The 21,514-nt window shown below is 38.6% G+C and overlaps 1 protein-coding gene across 1 annotated transcript in view; it reads right to left on the bottom strand.

Annotated features, from left to right (window-relative positions):
• Positions 1–8,851, bottom strand: part of PLXDC2 (plexin domain containing 2) — a 463,678-nt gene extending 454,827 nt beyond the window's left edge. Inside the window, exon 1 of the mRNA XM_032167336.2 lies at positions 8,075–8,851. Within this exon, the coding sequence (XP_032023227.1) occupies positions 8,075–8,186 (112 nt within the window). The 5' untranslated portion in view covers positions 8,187–8,851. The remainder of the gene's footprint in view (positions 1–8,074) is intronic.
• Between the last annotated feature and the right edge of the window lie 12,663 nt (positions 8,852–21,514).

Here is a 21,514-nt window from a genome sequence, read left to right as displayed (position 1 = left end):
ATACAGTATCCTAATCAAAATGAACCAGAGTGTACTTACCAAGCATCATACTCAAAGAGAATATATCAGTTTTATTTAGACTCTTTGTATCACTGAACACTCCAAGGAATACACAGAAAATTGACTTTTAAATATTCGGATTCCTATGCAGTTTTTCCACAGGGCAAACTCTTAACATTCTCTCCATATTCTCAAAGCCTCAATGAGCTACACACCTTACCTACAGGACGAGACCTCGAGCAACATGGATTCTAAGGAAAATGTCCAATTATCGAGTAAAAAATAATTGAGGAACTGAGTAATAACATTCCAGACAAGTAAAAAGGAAGTCAGTCTGCATCTTGGCCTGTGACCCTCTCTTGACAAAACTCACAGAACACTATCTATGATAAGGCCTCAAGCAGAAAGAGTGAGGACAGCCTATTTTAATTTGAAGGGTAGGGTAAAGGTACTAGCGCTTAGATCTGGTTTGATGGCCTCTGGCGGAAGAGATTAAAAGTATGGATATCCAGTAAGGTCACTTAGTGTCTGACCCCATGTTCAGATCTGTAATCCTTAACAGGCTAATTCCAAACAGGTCCCTGGCAAGACCTCTAATTCTACTTAAATGTACAAATCTATACCATCATTCCACAGCTTACCACCTTTTTAATTAAAAAGAGGAAAATAAAACCAAAAAATAAATATGAAATGAGTTCACTGTCTGGTTACAAACACATGTAGAATATTTTATATTCTCATCTTTTTTCAGCTATTATCCTGCTGATTTTTAACACAATAAATAGTGGAAGAAACTGTCTTAATAAAAGCATCACTACTTAGCCTGTCATTCTCTAGTAACTTCCTCAGCTTAACAGAATCATTGTGTGGGAGGCAGTGAGGGAAGACATCCTGTGTGAACTCAGTGAAGAAAGACCTCTCAGAATGGAGTACTCTACAGAGATAATTAAAGCTTTGGGAAAATGTGCTCAGAATAAAGCCAAAGGGCTGGAATTCATCAGATTAAGAGAAAGCGGAAAGCAACTTAGTGATACACAACCTTATGTATCATGGCGATTCAATTTTATTTGCTTTTTTCCCATCTCCAAAACAAATACCAAATAAGATTTTAAGTGAGAAAAGGTAGAAAAGGTAAGATGAAGACAGAGGTAAGCTAGCACACAAAATGTAGGCCAGAAGGTTTATATACTTGTTGGAGGTGGGCCACAAATTGTGCACTGAGATTTAAAGAAACCAAAACTTAAATGGTAAAACTCCTAGGCATTATTTGTAATGTCCAAAAGATACAAACAAGTTCAAAAGAACTATGTCTGTAATTGAAACATAAGGTCTCTCACCCTGTCTCTGTCTCTTTCTCTCTCTCATTTTCTCATGGCATAATATCTCGGGGAGCAGACACCATGCAATGTATTGCAGAATATCCTCATCTACTTCCCTGTAACAGCTCCCATAGCAAGTTTTTTTATTATTTTATTTTTTGAGACAGGGTCACACTCTGTTGGCCAGGCTGGAATGCAGTGGTGTAATCACAGCTCATTGCAGCCCTGACCTCCTGGGTTCAAGTGATCCTCCCACCTCAGCCTACCAAGTAGCTGGGACTACAGGTGTGCACCACCATGACCAGCTAATTAAAAACAAAACAAAACAAAACAAAAAAACTGTAGAGATGAGGTCTCTTCCCTATGTTGCCCAGGCTGGTCTCCAAATCGTGGACTCAAGCAATCCCCCTGTCTCGGCCTCCCAAAGTGTTGGGATTACAAGTGTGAGCCACTGAACCTCACCTCAAAACAAGTTTAATGAGAATTTTTTTTTTTTTTTTGAGATGGAGTCTTGCTCTGTCACCCAGCTGGAGGGCAGTGGCGCGATCTCAACCTCCACCTCCCGGGTCAAGTGATTCTCCTGCCTCAGCCTTCTGAGTAGCTGGAACTACAGGTGCATGCCACCATGCCTGGCTAATATTTTTATTTTTAGTAGAGACGGGGTTTCACCATGTTGGCCAGGATGGCCTTGATCTCCTGACCTCTTGATCCACTCACCTCCGCCTCCCAAAAAAGTGCTGGGATCACAGGCGTGAGCCACCACGCCCGGCCGAGACAATATTTTTAAAGCCTCCTTCATTATAGTTTAGTGACATGAGGCCTAAAACAGTTCAATTCAAAAGCAATCCCACAAAGAACCAAAATTATTTAATAGTCTTCATCTTCAGTGAATAAAACACCACCACCACCATATATGTATTCATATGTACATATATATGTAAACCATATTTTAAGATATTAAATTAAAAACATAAGTAAACATCCCAGGACTTTGGGAGGCTGAGGTGGGCAGATCAAGAGGTCAGGAAATCGAGACCATCCTGGCTAACACAGTGAAACCCTGTCTCTACTAAAAAATACAAAAAATTAGCCCGGCGTGGTGGTGGGCGCCTGTAGTCCCAGCTACTCGGGAGGCTGAGGCAGGAGAATGGCATGAACCCGGGAGGTGGAGCTTTCAGTGAGCCAAGATTGCTCCACTGCACTCCAGACTGGGAGAGAGAGCGAGACTCCAACTCAAAAAAAAAAGTAAGTAAACATGCAGAAAGAAACTAGCAGTATAGGAAAATAGTGGAATGAACTTTTTGAAAGTCCTATCTATCAACAGAAGGCTTAACGTAAACAACTGATTTTAAAATAGGCAAAGTGCCTAAAAATAGACATTTCTCCAAAGAAGAAAAAAAAAATGGCCAACAGGTATATGACACGGTGGTCAACATCACTAATCATTAGGGAAATACAAATCAAAATCACAATAAGGTATCATCTCACACCTACTAATATTAAGATGGCTATTGTCAAAAAGACGATAGTAAGTGTGGGTGAGGATGTGGAGAAAAGGGAACCCTTATACACTTTTGGTGGGAATGTAAATTGGTAGAGCCATAAAAAGAACAATATGAAGTTGCTTCAAAAAATTAAAAATAACACCACCATATGAGCTAGCAATCTCTCTTCTATATATATACCTGAAGAAAATAAAACCAGCCCCTTTAAGAGGTATCTTCACTCCCATGTTAATTGAAGCATTATTCACAATAGCCAAGATATGACAACCCCAGTGTCCACTGATGAATAACTGGATATATATTCCATATACATTGTATATGTAGTGTACATATATTCCATATATAGTGCATATATAATATATATATTGTATTTATAGTGCATATATGATATATATTGCATATATAGAGCATATATATTATATATTACATATATAGTGCATATATATTATATATAGTGCATATATACTATGTATTTTGCAAATATAGTGGATATACATTATATATTGCATATATAGTGCATATATATATGCACAATGGAATATTATTTAGCTTTAAAAAAGAAGATCTTGCTATTTGTGATAGCATGGATGAAGCTGGGGGACATCGTGCTAAGTAAAATAATTCAGACACAGAAATACAAATGCAATTTGGTTTCTCTTATACATAGAATTTGAAAATAAACAAGCATCATGTTGCACAGCTTGAATACATATTATTAAAAATTAAAAATTAAAACAAAGAATTTTTTAAAGGGAATGTAAAAACGAAAAAAGATATGAGCTTAAGAACATGAGTGAACATTCACTCAGAAACCAGCAGGGTAGAAGAATGGCCGAATGAATTTTTTGAAAGTCCCACCTAATAGGAGAAGGATAGTTTAGCAGACTTCTGGATCTTATGCTTTGGTTTCAACAGTTACTCTCTGAAGTTAGTTTTAAATTTATTTCTATCCTATGGATGGACAAAGTCTTAGCATGGGAATTATTTAAAAAGTCTCCTAAGGTGGCATTCAAATTAATAATTCAGCGTGAACTACAGTTCTATTCAGTTCAGCTCAGTCCAACAACAATTTATTGCAACTATTTATTGGTAGTTGCCACAGCAGATTCAGAAATAAATGACAACAGACCTTGACCTCAGGAACATATGGTCTGGTCTAATAGAATACATGAGAGAGAGGCAGAAATGGAAAGAAAAGGAAACCCTACAATATCAAGTAAGTGCCTTTGAAGAAGGCATAAAGTGCACTGAGAATTCTAAGACAACACGTCCTCTTGTGGAGAGTGTCACTTGAGATAAATCTGCAGGAAAAATTGGAAAATGGATGGACGGAGACGCACTTAGAGAAGGAAGAGCAGGAGGAATGGCAGAAGTGGTAATGCATGGTACACACTCAGGGAACTTCCAGCAGCTCATCTGGTGAGAGCTTTCAAGAACAGGCAGGGGAAAGAGGGTGGGAAAGTGCTTGAGGCCACACGGCAATGGCCTTGAAGACCATGGAGAAGAGACTGTATTAATGTGATGAGAAAGTAGCTGAAGACTTTATTTATTTATTTGTTTGTCTGTTTACTTATTTTTATTTTTTATTTTTTATTTTTTTGAGGCAGGGTCTCCCTTTGTTGCCCATCCAGGCTGGAGTGCAATGGTGCAAACTCGGCTCGCTTCTACCTCCGCCTCCTGGGTTCAAGCGATTCTCCTGCCTCGGCCTCCCAAGTATAGCCAGGATTACAGGTGTCCACCACCACACCCAGCTAATTTTTGTATTTTTAGTAGAGACAGGGTTTCACCATGTTGGCCAGGCTGGTCTCGAACTCCTGACCCCAGGTGATTCGCCCACCTCAGCCTCCCAAAGTGCTGGGATTACAGGCATGAGCTACCGTGCCCAGCCTGCAGCTGAAGACTTTAGACCCCATGATCAAGGCTGTTGATCAACTCATTCCTCTTTGAAAACATAATGTTTCTGCAATAGGAGATAGCTTTTAGGAAAAAATGACAAAACTAATTGATAAGGACACATGTTTTCTACATACTCTGAGAGTATCTGATTCTTGCAGTGAAGAAACCTATCTGGAGCAAAATTTGTATCTTTCATTGTTAAGTTTTATTCAAATACATTCTCCCTGATAAGAGTTTATTTCTGAAGATCACACTGAAATGTGCAAATTCTCCTGATTATAATAATTCCAAACCTCTAGGCAGACACCCATGAATAACAACAACAAAAATTATCTTTTATGTAAATGTTCTACATTACAATTATGTCTCAGTCCAAACTTACCCAACCTCAAGCTTCAAAACTTGTATCTATTCTCTAAAGGAAAAAGAAACTCACATTTCATATTTTTAAAATTTTGCATGTAGCCTCAAGCCATTAGTTGATAAAATAATTAACCTGTCTTTTCTCCAACAATATGACAGATGTCCATTTTATAATAAATATTCACTTGAATTAACCCCTCTATTATACCATTTTGCTCTAGGTTTATATGCAAACAGAAACTTTAATGATTATGTCTCAACAGCAACACTCTTATAACAAACTCTACAAATGAGTAATATTTCATTTGTATTAATGAAACTTATATGTATTATAACATATATACTTATATAATATAAAACTTATATTAATTTCATTTCAATTAAAAACTCCAACAAAAGCAGGAAATAACAGAAAAATATTCAACCAGAGAAGAACAACTAAAATAAGTGTGAATTATGTGATAAACATAAACTACTTCCCTCTAAAACAGAAAAGGGAATAATAGATGAAATTAGCAGTTTATCTGCCCTCTGGTGGCAATAAAATCAACTGCAGCATTTACTAAAGTAATGCATAATAAAATGTCCTGTTATGAAATCAGACATTGTTCCGGTGCCAAAATGTCTGTAGTAAAAATCCTGATTGTTGCATGACAAATTTCAAGACTGTTGGACTTTTCCCCCCATATTGAACTTTTATATAGACTATTTTACAAATAAAATTGTATACTTTTTTTTCTGTTTCACCTTGCTATTTTTATGTATTCAGTAAGCTAACCATTTAATTACAATATTTTTTTCATAAAGCTACATGTAAATTGATGTCCAGGAAAGAAGCTACTTTGGTTTATAAAAGTCTTTGAAAATTTGCCAAGGAATTTAAAACCATTCTTTTTAAAATCAATCCTATCAATATATGGGTTTCTAGAGTATATTTCCCATCAGAAATATTCAACTAGCTTAAAATACCAGTAAACTGATGTTGAACATTTTAAGTATTTTATATTTCCCATAGCAAGGGCTTTTAATTATATGGCCAATCTTACTTTGGGATGAATTTCATCCTCAATTTCTGAACTTCTTGGCATAGCAAATGTGTATGTATGTATGTGTGTGTGTGTGTGTGTGTGTGTGTGTGTTTATACATATATTCCTTTTTCAGTAACATTACTGGAACAGGTTTAGAAAAAGATAAACATTTGCTGGCATTTATTTATTTTTTTCTTTACTGCAAATGCATTATTTATTCCTAGTGCCAAAGAAGTTTTTAAATAAACAACTTGGGATGCATATTGGCATACACATCATTTTAACCACGTTTGTGGTGGAGTAAATTGTTTTCATTAAGCATATATTCATACCATGAGTAAGTACATGAAAATTGCTGCTGCAATTTTTAAATAACTGTGTCCTTTCCTGGAAGGCTAAAACTGTTATTTTTTTTTCCGACCAATGAAACATATCAGAGAAATAAACAAAAGGTATAATCTACTGTCATAAATCATACACAGTCAAAAACAACCTATGTCCATTAACGCAGAATAATTAAATGTGACAAAGACAAGTCAACACCCAAGAAATCTGCATTTTATTCTCAGCTTTAAAAGTGTTGTCATCCTATTGCCTCCCTGCACATACACCCCAACACACACACCCCTCCAACCATAAATAAGAGCACAGAGTCACTATCTGTGCTTTATCTAGAACAGTTTACACCAGGGACAGGCGAAGTGTTGTGACTGTCTTCTAAGTCGCGCCTTGGTAAATTTCACTCAAGGGTTTCCTTCAAGATCTTCAAGATTCACCTTGCCTGGAATCCCCAGGTGTCCCCCAAGCCTTCCATCTGTGACTCTCAAGTTGACTGTTGAGGACGAATGCATACTTTGCGGGCAATCATTTAAATTACACACACACACACACACACACACACACACACACACACACACACACACACACACACACACCAGAAAAGAACAAATTGATTATCCTAAGCAGAAAGTTTTCGTTTTCTTTTCCCTCCAAGTTTTTTCTTTTTTCTTTTTCTCTCGTTTCACCTCCTCTCGAAGTCCACCCTAGTTCACCAATTTCTGCCAAGATCTCTTTCTGCCTGTGTCTTCACTTTCTTCACTGAAAGGCAGAAATGGGGAGTAGGCACCCAGTTCGCGGTGGGCAGGGTCCTAGGAGGCAGCCTTCCGCTCGGCGATCGTCCCTGAGGCGCAGCTCCCCGCAGGACGGGCACCTGCCAGGACAGCCACTAAGAGGATGTGGAGGTTGGGGGTCCTCTCGGGGACAAAATCAGGGCACTCTGGGGAACCCTCTGCGCGTTCAGGCCTGTCTGTGAAGCTGGCAGGCAGAGGACAATGGGAGCAGGGGTAGGTCTCTAGAGGCGCGCCCGCCCCCACCTTTCCCACCTGCTCCCCACCTCTGCGCCCGCCACACCTACCCCGCCCCACTTCCAGAGCCCGCTTGGCCCAGTTCACTAGACGGAGCTAGTGGGGATCGCCAGGGGAAGGAAGGTGCTGCCACAGGGAATTTTCTCGTGCAGAGGGGAGACCTGCAATCCCTGGCTTTCACCACGTCCCCCACCCACCCCACACCACACACTCGCTTAGTTTAACCAGCAGCGAGGAAGGAGGAGGAGCCGGAGAGCACACAGCCTGGAGATGCCAGGTCCTAGGAGATGTATCCACGGAAGAAGCTTTGCTTTCACACTGGAGCCCTCCCCGGGCTACCAGGGGGAGACAGTACCACCCCCTGCTGCCCAGGTGAAGTAAGCCCGAAAGCCTCAAGAAAACCCCTAGTCCCCGGCGTCCTTCTCTTGTTAACCCTCTTTTCCCCATTTGGGAAGCCTAAGTTTAGCCGAAAAGCAACTGCAATAAGTTTCCCAAGGGCAGATAGGTGATGTTGCGGGGAGAGGGTAGGGAGAACGCGAGTGCCAGAGAGGTCTTCAGTTGCGCACAAAATCAACAAACCAAAGTGCATCTTACTTACCAAGAATTTGGTCTCCGGGTTTCCCATCGGCGAACTGAAACTGGTCCGTGAAGAAGTGGCAAAGTAACACAACTCCTGCAGCGGCCAGGTCGGCCCTCGGGAACCTCGCCATGCCGCCGCCGCCACCTCCCTATCCCTCCCGCCAGTCCTTCGCCGGTGCTCTGGGGCTCCCGATGCAATAGGCACGACCAGGCCAAGCGCTGCGGATCGGTCTCGGTGGGACCCGGAGGCCTTTGTAAATGTCGCTGCGATTTCACAGTAGGGAACCGAGAAGAGGAAAAAGCGAACGCGAGTAGTAGTGCAGCCCTCTTCGGACCTCTGGGGCTCTCTTTGCAACTTGCCACACTCGCAGCCCTCACCCGACACTGAACAACAACTGCGGGGAGGAAAGGCCACTTGCAGCCGGGGTTCGCAAACTGTCGGTTCCACTCGGGCAGCGCCACCCCGGTGACCGCAGACGGTGACTTCCGAGCCCCAGCGATGCGCTCCACTGGGTTCAAAACAGATCTAATTCCACAGCCAGCGCCGCTGCCTGCTCCAGATCCACTAGGGCTGGTCGGCTTTGCAGGAACTTTCCTCTGTCTCGGGATGGCCCCGGCAGGAGGTTTAGGTTTGCGGGAAGAGGTTGATGGCGAAACCCTCCCGACAAGTTTTGCTTCTTTTCTTCGCCCGACGCAGGGCGCGCGTCCTTTCTCGCAGCCGGAGGAATGGGCAGCTCCGAAGAGCTGAGCCCTGGGAAGGTTCGGGCTGCAGCAGTCTGAGGTCCGAAGCCAGGAAAAAAATGTGTTTAAAAAAAAAAAAAAAAAAAAGAGGAAGAAAGGAAAAGGGTGGGGTGGGAGGGAGTCAGGCTGGAACCTATCGGGAGAGGGTTCCTCCAGGCTCAGGAGGAGGGGGTCCCAAGCCCCCGCGGAGCCCCAGGAGTTTGGTGGCGGAGGAGGCGCTGCCGTCGCCACGCTCCCCCGCGCTCCTGCTCCACACTTTGAGGAGGGAAGGCAGCTCGCAATTTGCCAGATCTGCCGCCGCACCCTCCTCCCTCCTCCCTCCGCCCTCCCCTTCGCTCCTCCAGGCTTCTTCCACCTTCCTCCCTGAAACCGGCAGCCCGCACCAACCTGTCCAATGGCTGCACTTTCCTCGGGGCTGGCTGAGGAGTCGCGGCCAACAGATTAAGCCGGGGGAGCCTAACGAAGGGGAGGGAGAGGGCCACTCCAGCCCCGCGCGCCGGGGGCAGCCGGCTGCCCCCGATGACGGGGAGAGGGGACAAGTCCGGGGAGCTAGCCGGGGAGCGCGGGGCAGTACCTCCGCGCCGCCGGGGCGCCATCCTTGCACCCTGCTCGCATGCCCTGGGCAGCTCCGCCAACTGCGCCCCCCACCCACCTGGCTCCCGGGCCGGCTTGGCGCCCGACTGCGGGGGGCGATCGCGCCCCGCCCCGACCCTGGTGGGTCTCCCTGGGCACGAAAGTGTTAACCACAGCTCGCCCCTTCGCGGAGGCTGGGTCTGGCAGTGGCTGGGGAGTGGAGAAAGCAAACCAGAGCCAGTTGGGTTACCGACTCCTCGAAGCCCCCTCGGACCCCAGCCGGCGCTGGAGGGTGGCGGAAGGTGGAGCATCGCAGCGTGGTCCCTGCCGCTGCCACCGCGGCTTTGTAAAGTGTCAGCGGGGGCGAAAGCGAGAGTTTAAAGGAACAGGAGGCCCATTGAATTTCCCACCGGGGCTTTCAGGAGCTCTGGCTCCCCGGTTTGTTTTTGTTTTTTCAGCTCGGGAATCTGTTTCCGCGTTAACCCTTGCCGCCCGTCTCGTTAGTTGATACCTTATTTTGCATACAGTTAATCATTCTTGAAAGAGATAAATACAAGGAAAAGAAGCAAAGCGCTATTGGTTAAAAGTACAGGATCTAGAGCCCGGACAGCCTGGGCTGGAATTTCACCTCCACCGCAATGAGCAATTTATCTCCTAGCCTCAGTTATCCATCCATCAAATGGAGAGAATTAGAGTAACGCCCTTATAAGATGGTTGCAATGGATTGGATGAGTTAACTGTATATTTAATAAATATAGAATATTGCCTACCGCAAAGTACGTGGCTTTAAATGTTTCCTGAAGCAAAAGTGAGAGAAAACGACTTCAATCACCTAATAAATTTGCATGTGTTCTAAGTTCAAGGTCCTTTCCACTCCAAGCTCTGAACAGTCTATGGATGCTATCAATAGATGTCTCGGCTTGCCACAAAACCCACTGGAAGTAGATCTGGATAATCAATCTACCTTTGCAAATGTGATGCTCAAAGGATGGCTCTCTCATGGGAAACAAGAAATATGTTTCCCTTAATCCAATACTCAATTTGCTCTTTATTTTCAAACAACAGATACACATGTATAAACACAAACATATATCATGCCTACACTCTTTCTTATGCCAAGACCCTGGCTCTTTCCCGAGCTTTCCTCCCATAGGTTGATTTCTACTAAGGTAACTGGGTTCTTCTATTTCTGCTTAACTAGGAGTGTTTAAGTTCTATGTAATATTACATCCTAATTTGAGTACCTGGATACATACCTGCTTAAAATCAAGTTTGAAAACTGAGTCTTCTCATCAAAACCTGATTGTGCGGTTGACCCTTGAACAACAGGGGTTTGAACTGGGAGGATCCGCTTTTGCATGGATTTTCTTCCTCCTCTGCCACCCCTAACACATAAAGACTAACCCCTCCTCTTCCTCCTCCTCCTCGGCCCACTCAATGTGAAGATGATGAGGATGAAAGCCTTTCTGATGACCCACCTCCACTTAATAAACAGTAAGTATATTTATCTTCCTTAGGATTTTCTCAACATTTTCTTTTCTCTAGCTTACTTTATTGTAAGAATACAGTATGCAATATGTAGAACATACAAAATATGTGTTAATCAACTGTTTTTATATTATCAGTAAGGCTTCTAATCAACAGTAGGGTATTAGTAGTTAAGTTTATGAGGAGTCGAAATTATACATGAATTTTCTACTGTGTGGGGGTCCGTCCCCCTGACCCCCATACTGTTAAAGGGTCAGCTATAGTTTAATTGATGCTGATTCTTTTTGAGAATCATTAATCTATGTGGAAAGCATCCCAAAATATTCTGCACAACTCCAGCTCCCATCATATATAAAATAATGGGGAATCCAGCAGAAACCATTTCAAGAAAGCACCTCTTTTTTCAGACTGAGTTATTTCTCCTTCTTTCACAGTAGAAAAATAGGTGTTTCCTCCTCTGAGAACAAGCAAATCTCCACCTCTCCTGGCTATCATTTTATTTCTTTTTTCCTTTATTATTTTATGTGCGTATTCGCAGGGTTCATTTTTCTTGTTACTTGCAGTCATCAATGCTTTGACCTCCTGATTGAAACTATATACTTTTTGTAAGTAGAAATTTGATGCCAAAATTTGAAAGGGGGCTAAATGGTCATTCAGGGTCAGTCGGGAAAGACTTTTTTATGTTTGGTTATGTCACTGATGCTGCTGAATTGTATTGGTTTACTCCTATCTTAATTTTATTCTGAAGAGCTATACACATAGTAAATGCGGAAGTATGGGAGAAGATACAGGTAAGCAAAACTCAATCATGCTTGATGAGATTTGCTGTTCAGAAATAAAGATGAAAAAGCAACATTGTATAACAATAAACTCAAGCTCTGATCATTTGCCTTAAATGTTGATGAATAATTATTTTTTTAAAGTATATTCTGCCTTTACACCATAGCAAGGAACGAAAAATAAAATGTAGGTAAGACAGTACGTTCAGAGTGAAATAGAAAAAGTAGATTACTCATATAGTTCTGGCTAAACTAGGGTATTTTGTGGCCTAAATTATTTGGGTTTGCCATATGCATTTCACCACAGTAGAAGTGTCTCTTTCCATTTTGTAGTAACAAAGTAAGTCTTTGTGGAAGATGTTACATCTTCCATCTGACATGAGGGACAGATGTAGTAATGGCTGGAGGTCTGTTTGTATTCACCATAGACATAGGAAAGGAATTGGTGGTTCATTCACCCATTCTTAATTTTAGCTAATCTCTCAAGGAACAAATGAATCAGGAACCACAAATGAATAGCACTTAGATTCTTTGTCCATGACAAAGATCTGGAATCCATACGACACTCTCTCCTTTAAAATAATATATCAGAATCATTCTCAACAACATAGAACTTTGGGCAAAGATTAGCATGTGAGCTATCGCTGTGTGGATTTCAAACCTGTTTACAACCCTTATCTCCACCAATCTTCAGAGAGATTTTTACACATTCCAAGTGCAATACTATCTATAGAAATGTACTTACAATTAATCACCTTGTTTCATCTCTGTCTTTAACAATGCTGTGCTTCCTAGGACCTGTCCAAAATTGGAACTTGGCTAACAGGATGCTGAAGAAAACAGCATGCTCACTTGGAAATGAGATTCTATACATGCTGTAGAATACTTGGCATTTATTATAATCTTTTCTTAACTATTCAGGAAATAGTTTTTGTCCATCTTAACAGGATTTGTTAAAACTTTCTACAGTTGCTGTCAGATAAAGGGAAATTGCTATTAGTGAATTGCTTTTATTCAGTCCAAATATTATGACCTTTCCTCTAGGTCTCAGCATTTCCTCTCCCTCCTCATTTGGTAGGGCTAATTTTTTGACCTCTGGTATGCAATTACAAGACTCATTTGTTCGTCTTGGCTGATCTGCTCTCAGAATAAACTGTAATTCTATTGTACTGTTGATGGGTATTCCAGCTTTTTGTTTTAAGGAGAAAATTTTACCAATTATGTGTTCGAATTGAATAAACATCTTTTTAAAACTCACTTAACAGCTAACATAACTCTTTTTAACTGGAGCGTTTAACATGCAAGAATATTTTATGCCTTTTAGCCTCATATCAATACTACATTTACTATTTAGATGAAATTAACAATATAGGCACATTCATAATGAAACAATATCCTGCATTAAAATGGCATACATGTTTATAGTCTCCTTTCTGAATCTTAATGAGCTAAAGTGGTTTTGACCAGTAAATAGCAAAGCATAAAAATGTGTAACTCAAAATGTAAGAAAGATATTAATAAGATGGAACATTATATTATCAAAAGGAGGTAGGAGCATTATGTTACATTTATTTTTAAACGGCAACATTGTATCATAGAAACTTAGAACTTATTCCTAAATTGTACTCAAAGATAGGTTAAATTCCTGCATTTTGGAAATAAAGGAAAATGGGCAAGTGCTCAGCAAGCACTTAGTGAATTGAAAAATGAAATAAATGTGTTAAAGAATATGCTGTACAATGCAGAGTGATGGGGCACATGGAAAAGTTCTCAAGCGATTATTGCTTTGGACACAATTGTCAGCCTTATAGTCTCTCCAGATTTTGCTAAACTGTTGGAAATATCTAAACTGCAGGAAATTTGACTCTCAAATATCAGCCCCAGGAGAAATTGTGTTTCTGCAGAGCCCCTAGTGGAGGCTGTTGCTCCTGGCCCAGATACAGGGCTTCTTGTGTTGGAGGCAGGACTGCTCTGATTCACATAGGCACCATCACTGCTAGTGTCCGCCAAAACGACTTGTACTGAATTTCCTCTCCTCATCTTGCATTCACCCTGTTTTCGTTTGCCCTAAATTTCCGGTCTTTTTATTTCCATCTCTACAAAATTTTTATTGAGATATAATTTATGTAGCTTAAGATTCACCTTTTTAAAGTGTATATAATTCCACGGTTTTTAATATGCCCACAAGATGGTAAAATCAAGACTACCATCTAATTCTGGAATATGTCATCACTCCAAAAAGAAATCCTATACCCATTAACAATCACCGCCCATTCCCCTTTTTCCTCAGTCCCTGGCAAACACTAATCCACTTTCTGTCTCTGGGAATTTGTTCCTTCTGGAGAGCTCACATAAATGGAATCATACAGTATATGACCTTTTGTGGCTGACTTCTTTTGCTTAGCATAATGTTTCAAATTCACCCATGCTGTTGACTATATCTGTACTTCATTTCTTTTTATTTCCAGTATTCCACTGAATTATATTATGGATAAAAGATTAAGTCCATCAGTTATTGGACATTTGGGTTGTTCCCACTTTTTGGCTATTATGAATAACGTGAGTTTAAAAATCCATGCACAATTTGTGTGAACATATGAGCAGTATGGTAACACTATAATTAACTTTGTGAGAAAATGACAAACTGTTTTCCACAGTGGTTGCACCTTTTTACTTTCCTAACAATGCATAAGGGTTCCAATTTCTCCTCATCCTTGCAAATACTTGTTGTTTTTCATTTAAAACAAATACAGCGATCCCAGTTGGTGTGAAGTGGTATGACATTCTGGTATTTATTTGCATTTCCCTGACGACTATTGATGGTAAGCACCTTTTTGGGGGCTTATTGAGCATTCGCGTATCTTCTCTGGAAAAGATTCTCTCTAAACCCTTTCTCATTTTTAATTGGATTGTCTTTTTATTGTTGAGTTGTAGGAGTTCTCAACACAGTCTGGATGTTGGGCTCTTAAAATATGTAGGATTTGCAAACATTTCCTGAAATAAATGAAATAATATGGGTTGTTTTTTCACTTTCTTGATAGTGTTCTTTGATGCACTTTTTTTTATTTTGATAAAGCACAATGTATATATTTTTCTTTGGTTACTTCTACTATAGGTGTCATGTATAAGAAACCCATGCCTAATCCAAGGTTGATTTATGCCTATATTTTCTCCTAAGAATTTTATAGTTTCACTTTCATATTTAGTTCTTCGATGCATCTTATATAAATTTTTGTATAAAATGTGAGGAAGGGGACAAAAATTATGGACATACGGACATACAATTGTCTTGGCCACTTGTTGAAAAGAATGTTACTGCATTGAATGATCTTGACATCATTATTGAAAATCAGTTGGCCATAGACATACAGGTTTTTTTCTGGACTCTCAATTCTATCCCATTAATATATATGTCTCTCCTTATACCACACTGTTTTGGTTACTGTAGCTTTTTGGTAAGAGTTGAAATAAGGAAGTGTGAGCCCTCTTGCTATGTTCTGTTTGTCAAGATTGATTTAGCTAGTCTAAATTCTTTGCATTTTCACATAAATTTTAGAATCTGCTCATCCATTTCTCCAAAAGAGGCTGTTGGAATTTTGATTGGGATTTAATTGAACATCCAGATTAATTTTGGGACTGTTGCCACCTTGATAATGTGAAGTCTTCCAATCCATGAATGTGAGATATCTTTCTATTAATTTTGCTCTTCTTTAATTTATTTCAATATTGTTACGTAGTTTTGTAGCTTCAGTGTACTAGCGTTGCACTTGTTTTGTTATATTTATTTCTAAGTATTTTATTCTTTTTGATGCTGTTATACATGAAATCGTTTTCTTAACTCCATTTGTAGATTTCGAAAGGCTCTCGTATTAGTTTGCTAGGGCTGCCAAAACAAAACACCACTGACTGAGTGGTATCAACACTCAGATTTCTGGAGGCTAAGAGTCCCAGATCAGGGTGCCAGCAGTTTTGGTTTCTTCCGAGGCCTTACTTCTTGGCTTGTAAATGCTCATGTTCCCACATGATCATTTCTCTGTGTACACATCTTCCTTTTTGTCCAAATTTTCTTTTATCATAAGGTCAGCAGTGAGATTGGATTAGGAACCACCATAATGGTCTCTTTTTAACTCGAACACCTCTTTAAATGCTCAATTCCCAATTACAGGCACATTTTGGGGTTCTGAGAGTTAGCTCTTTAACATATGAATTTGGAGGGGGACAAAATCCAGCATATACCAGCTAATAGATAGGAGTACAACTTATTTTTTGTTTATTAATCTTGCAACCTTGCCCAATGCATTTATTATATCTCATAGTTTTCTACAGGTGTAAGAATTTCTTAGAGTTTTCTTTTAGGTATAAGATCTTCAAATATCTTTTTTTTTTTTTTTTTTGTCCTCCTTTCCCATATAGATAGATGCCTTTTGTTATATTTTCTTACCAAACTACCCTGGTTAGAACCTCTGGTACAATGTTACATGGAAGTGTTGACAGTAGTTGTCTTGTTCTTGATCCTACAGGGAAAGCTTTAATTCTTTCACCATTGAACATGACATTAGCTGTGGAGTTTTCACTGATGCCAATTATTAGGTTGAGCAAGATTCCTCTCATTCCTAGTTTATATTTATCATGAGTGGGTGTTGGATTTTGCCAATTTTTTTTCTGTATCAACTAATAAGATTGTGCATTTGTTTCTTTTATTCTATTGGTATGGCATATTACTTGGATAGATTTTGATGTGTTGAACCAACCTTATATACTCAAGAGAAATTCTACTTGGTCACGGGATATGGTCCCTTTTCTCAGAAATTCAGCTTTCTAGCATTTTAAAAAAATTCTGCATCCATATATATAAGGGACATTAGTTTTTATTTGTCTTTTCTTGTGAGGTCTTTGCCAGGTTTTGGTATCAAGATAATACTACCCTCATAGAATGAGTTAGGAAGTGTTCCTTCTTCTTTGCCTTTTGGAAACATTTGGAAAATATGTGTTAATTTATCTTTAATCTTTTAGTAGAATTCACCAGTGAAGCCATCTGGGTATGATTTTTTTCGTGTGTGGAAACTTTTTTCATTATTAATTTACTGTTTCTCTTTTTTATCAGTCTAGTCAGATTTTCTATTACTGTTTGAGCCTGTTTCGATATTTTCTTTGTCAGGAATTTTCCATTTGTTATCGAATTTATTAGTATACAATTGTTTATAATATTCTCATATAATAATTTTTATTTCTGTATGGTTGGTAGTAATGTCCACTTTTTCGTTTCTGATAAATTGAGTGTTCTGTCTTTTTTCTTGGTAAATTGAAGTAAAGCTTTGTCAATTTTGTTGATCAAAAATTAACAGTTTTGTTGACATTTTTGATTGTTTTTCTATTCTCATTCTCTATTTCTTTTATTTCCACATTAATCTTTCCTGTTTACCGCCTATTGGCTTAGGTTAGCTTACATTTTTTTCCAGTTTCTTAAGGTGGAAAGTTAGGTCATTGATTTTAGATCTATTCTTTTTAAATGTAGGAATTTGTAGCTATAATTTTCCCTCTGAACACTGTTTTTGCTGCATCCCAAGTTTTGGTATATTATGTTTTTATTTCATTAATCTCAAAATATTTTCTAATTTCCCTTGTGATTTCTTCTTTTATCTGTCAGTCATTTAGGAATGTGTTGTTTAATATCTATGCATCAGTGAATATCCCAAATTTTCTCTATTATTGATTTCTAACTTTATTTCATTTTGGTCTGAGAACATATTTTGTATGATGTCAAAACTTTTACATTTATTGAGACTTCTTGTATTGACTAATACCTAGTCTATTTTGGAGAACGTTCAGTGAGCACTTGAGAAGAATATATTCTGTTGTTTCACAGATGTTCTACAGAAGTCCACAGACATAGAGAATGTTCTGCAGATGTCTCTGGTCTAGATGGTTTATAGGTTTGTGCAAGTCTTCAGCAGTATGTTTAATTTTGTGTTTACTTGTTCTAACCACTATTTAATGTCTTCAACTATTATTTTAACTGTCTTTTTATCTTTTCAATTCTTTCAGTTTTTCTTTATGTCTTTTATGCTCCATTGTTAACTGCATATATGTTTATAGTTGTTATATCTTCTCAGAAGATTGACTCATAATTATAAAAAGTTCTTTTGATCTCTAGTAACAATTTTTGTTTTAAAATCTTTTATTGTCAAATATTAGTATGGACTCTCCAGCTCTCTTGGTTACTCTTTAGATGGTATATATTTTCCTATTCTTTTAATTTTTTGTGTGTGTCATTGAATCTAAATTTTGTCTCTTAGAGTTAGCATATAGATAAACTTTGTTTTAAAAAATATATTATGCAATATCTTCCTTTTAATTGGAAAGTTTAATCCATTTAAATGTAATATAATTACTGCTAAGGTAAGTTTCATATTTGCAATTTTGTTATTGTTTTCTTTTTTGTTGTTGTTTTTTGATGGAGTCTCTCACTCTATCACCCAGGCTGGAGTGCAGTGGCACCATCTTGGCTCACTGCAACCTCCATCTTCAAGGTTCAAGCGATTCTCCTGCCTCTGCCTCCCGAGTAGCTGTGATTACAGATGTACGACACCACACCCAGATGATTTTTGTATTTTTAGTAGAGACAGGGTTTCACCATGTTGGCCAGGCTGGTCTTGAACTCCTGAACTCAGGTGATCCACCCACCTTAGCCTCCCAAAGTGCTGGGATTACAGGTGTGAGCCATCACGCCCAACCAGTTTTCTGTATGTATTTTTCCCCATTATTTCTGACTTTTGTGTTTAATAGATATATCTTCTAGTGCACCATTTTAATTCTTGTGTTATTTCTTTTCTTTTATATTTTATTTTCCTAGCAGTTGTCCTGTGGATTATAATTAATATCTTAATTTATAATGATCTAATTTTAATTAATACAAAATTAATTTCAATAGCATACAAAAGTGTTGCTCCTATGTAGCTTTGTTATCCCTCTCATGCTGTTTTTAGCATAAATTACATGTTTATACATTGTGCACCCATCAACATAGATTTATAATATTGCTTTATGCAGTTGTCTTTTAAAGTCAGGAGAAAAAATTACAAAAAAATAAACTTATACTGTCTTTTATGTTTATGTATGTAGTTTTTAATGGTGCTTTTTAGAAAAAAAAAAAAGAAAACTTATGTGAATTAGCGTTACTATCTAGTATTCTTTCATTTTAGCCTGAGAACTCCTTTTAGTATTTCTTGTAGGGCAGGTTTTCCAGTGATGAACTCCTTTGGTTTTTGTTTCTCTGGGAATGTTTTATCTTCACCTTTATTTTTGAAAAGTAGTTTTCCCTGTATAGAATTCTTGGTCAATGAAGTTTTGTTTTGTTTCATTTTCTAGCACTTTGAATATATCATTTCAATGCCTTCTGGTCTCCAAGATTTTTGATGAGAAATTAAATATCAGTCTTATCGAGAATTCTGTTTATGTGATGAATCATTTCTCTCCTGGTACTTTCAAGATTCTTTCTTTTCCTTCAACAGCTTATTATGATATATCTAGATGTGGATTTCTTTGATATTTTTTCCTAGTTGGAGTTTGTTGAGTTTCTTGGATATGTAACTTAATCATTTTCATCAAATATAATAAATTTTTCCAACTACTTCCTCAGATTTTTTTTCTGCCTCTTCTCTTTGTCCTCTCATTCTGGAATTCTATTTTGCATCCATTGGTGCACTCAATGTTGTCCCACCATTCCCTGATATCTATTCATTTTTCCTTAATTTTTTCTTCTTTTTGTCTCTCAGACAAAATAATTTCAGTTGACTGTATTGAAGTTTACTGATTCTTTCTTCTGACTGTTCAGATATTCTGGTGAACCCCTCTAGTAAATTTTTCATTTCAGTTATTATATTTTTCAACCCAGAATTTCTTTTTGGCTCATTTTTATAATTCCATTTATGAGCATGAATTCTCATGCTTTAAAAAAACTTCTTTATGCATGGTTTATTGCAGGTTTATATATTTGAAATAGTTTGTTTAAATTTTTGTCTAGTGAAACCAACATGAGCATCTTCAGAGACAGTCCCTATTGATTGAATTTTTCCCTGTGCATGGGCCAAATATTCTTACTTTTTTTTGCATGTCTCATAATTTTTTGTTGGAAACTGGATATTTTAAACAATACAGTGTGACAATTTTATAAATCACATTCTCTCCCCTCACCAGGGTTCATTGTTATTGCTGCTTGATATAGGCATTGTTGTTTATCTAGTAAGTTTTCTGAACCAATTTCATAAAGTCTATATTCTTTGTTACATGTGGCTTCCTGAGTCTCTATTTGGTTAGCCAAGGGGTCAGCTAATGGTTAGACAGAAGTTTCCACAAAAAAAAAAAAAAAAAATGGATTGAAAAATTATTTCAATCTATGCCAAGGGGCTCTGTGTGCCTGTTGGGGTTAGCCTTTAACACTTAGCCTGGCAGTCCACAAATCTGCTTTAAGCCTTCACTTTCTGTTGACGATCAGCCAGAAGTGAGTCCTTACAGCCTTATAAGGTCTTTCTGTAGCCTTATGCATGCATGTAGCCTTCTACAGTCCAGAAATACATTGTAGCTTCTCAGAACTCATCTAGGTATCTCATTCTTCAGTTTCTTCTTTTAAGCTTTTTGTTTAGTCTATTATTTGCCCCATTAATTATCAATCTCCATAGCCAACCACGAAAGTAAAACTCTTGCTTATAATTGTTTCTGACAAATGCCCCCATACTCACCTGCCATATGGCTTTTAGTACTGGGAACGTGCCAAGTTACCTTGTAAGTGCATCTTTCTGGAATCCTTCAGGCAGGTCAAATAAGGACAGATATTCAGGAATGGCTCTTTGAAATGGCTCCAGCTCTGTTTGCTAATTCCAATAGCTATGAAGGTGCACCAGGAATGCAGACTGTTATTTTTCATGGTTGCCACTGAGCTGAAGTGCAAGACATAGAACTAGAGCATGATAAAATTCCACAAAACTCCGCGGTTTTTGTTGAGTATCTATTTTTTCTTGAATAAACACTTTCCGGGTTGCTTCGAGCATTTGGTTAATTTCTAGAATCCTGAAAAAAATGATTCTGTTACCTTTGCCGGTTGCTTTTCTAGAGGAGAAAATTTTTGAGAACCTTATTCTAACATTTTTACTGATGTCACTCCTGCACCTTTTTAAATAGTCTGAAAACTTTAGAGATTAAGGACATTTATTAAAAAATAAATTTGAAATAATTAAAGTATAACAGGAAGAAGATATAGTATGTGAAGTTATAATATCTAGTTTAACTTTAACATTGAAGTAAGTTAACTCTTTGAAAATATGTGGGGATAGAATAGCATCACATGTGTATATTCTTTTGATTTAAGAATATTTGTTAAGAGATTTAAAAAATACACTAGTTCTCCCCTACCTTTTTATGTATTTTGGTTTGAAAATGTTAACATATGTCATAATAGAAAATATTTATATCTTTAAACTTATTAACCTACACTGTCTGCTCCTACACAATGCAGCACTGCAAACTACTGCTCAGCATCCCTTTGCATAATTTTTAACTAAATAAGTATTAACTTTTAATCTGTAGGATAAAAATGAGTTACATCAGGCCAGGCACAGTGACTCATGCCTGTGATCCCATCACTTTGGGAGGCAGGTGGGAGGATCACTGAGTCCAAGAGGTCTAGACCAGCCTGAGCAACATGGCAAGACCCCGCCTCTATAAAAGTAAAAAAATTAGCCAGGCTAATTCTCTGTGTGGTGGCACATACTTTAAGTTCAGCTTCAGCCTGGGAGGCTGAGGCTGCAATGAGCCATGATTTTGCCACTGCATTCCGGCCTGAGTGGCAGAGTGAGATCCTGTCTCAAAAAAAAAAAAAAAAA

This window comes from Hylobates moloch, unplaced genomic scaffold, assembly GCF_009828535.3.
Source record: "Hylobates moloch isolate HMO894 unplaced genomic scaffold, HMol_V3 SCAFFOLD_2, whole genome shotgun sequence".
NCBI classification, from domain to species: Eukaryota; Metazoa; Chordata; class Mammalia; order Primates; family Hylobatidae; genus Hylobates; species Hylobates moloch.
Note: the sequence above shows the minus strand (reverse complement) of the source record. Positions and strands in the feature narration are given on the sequence as shown.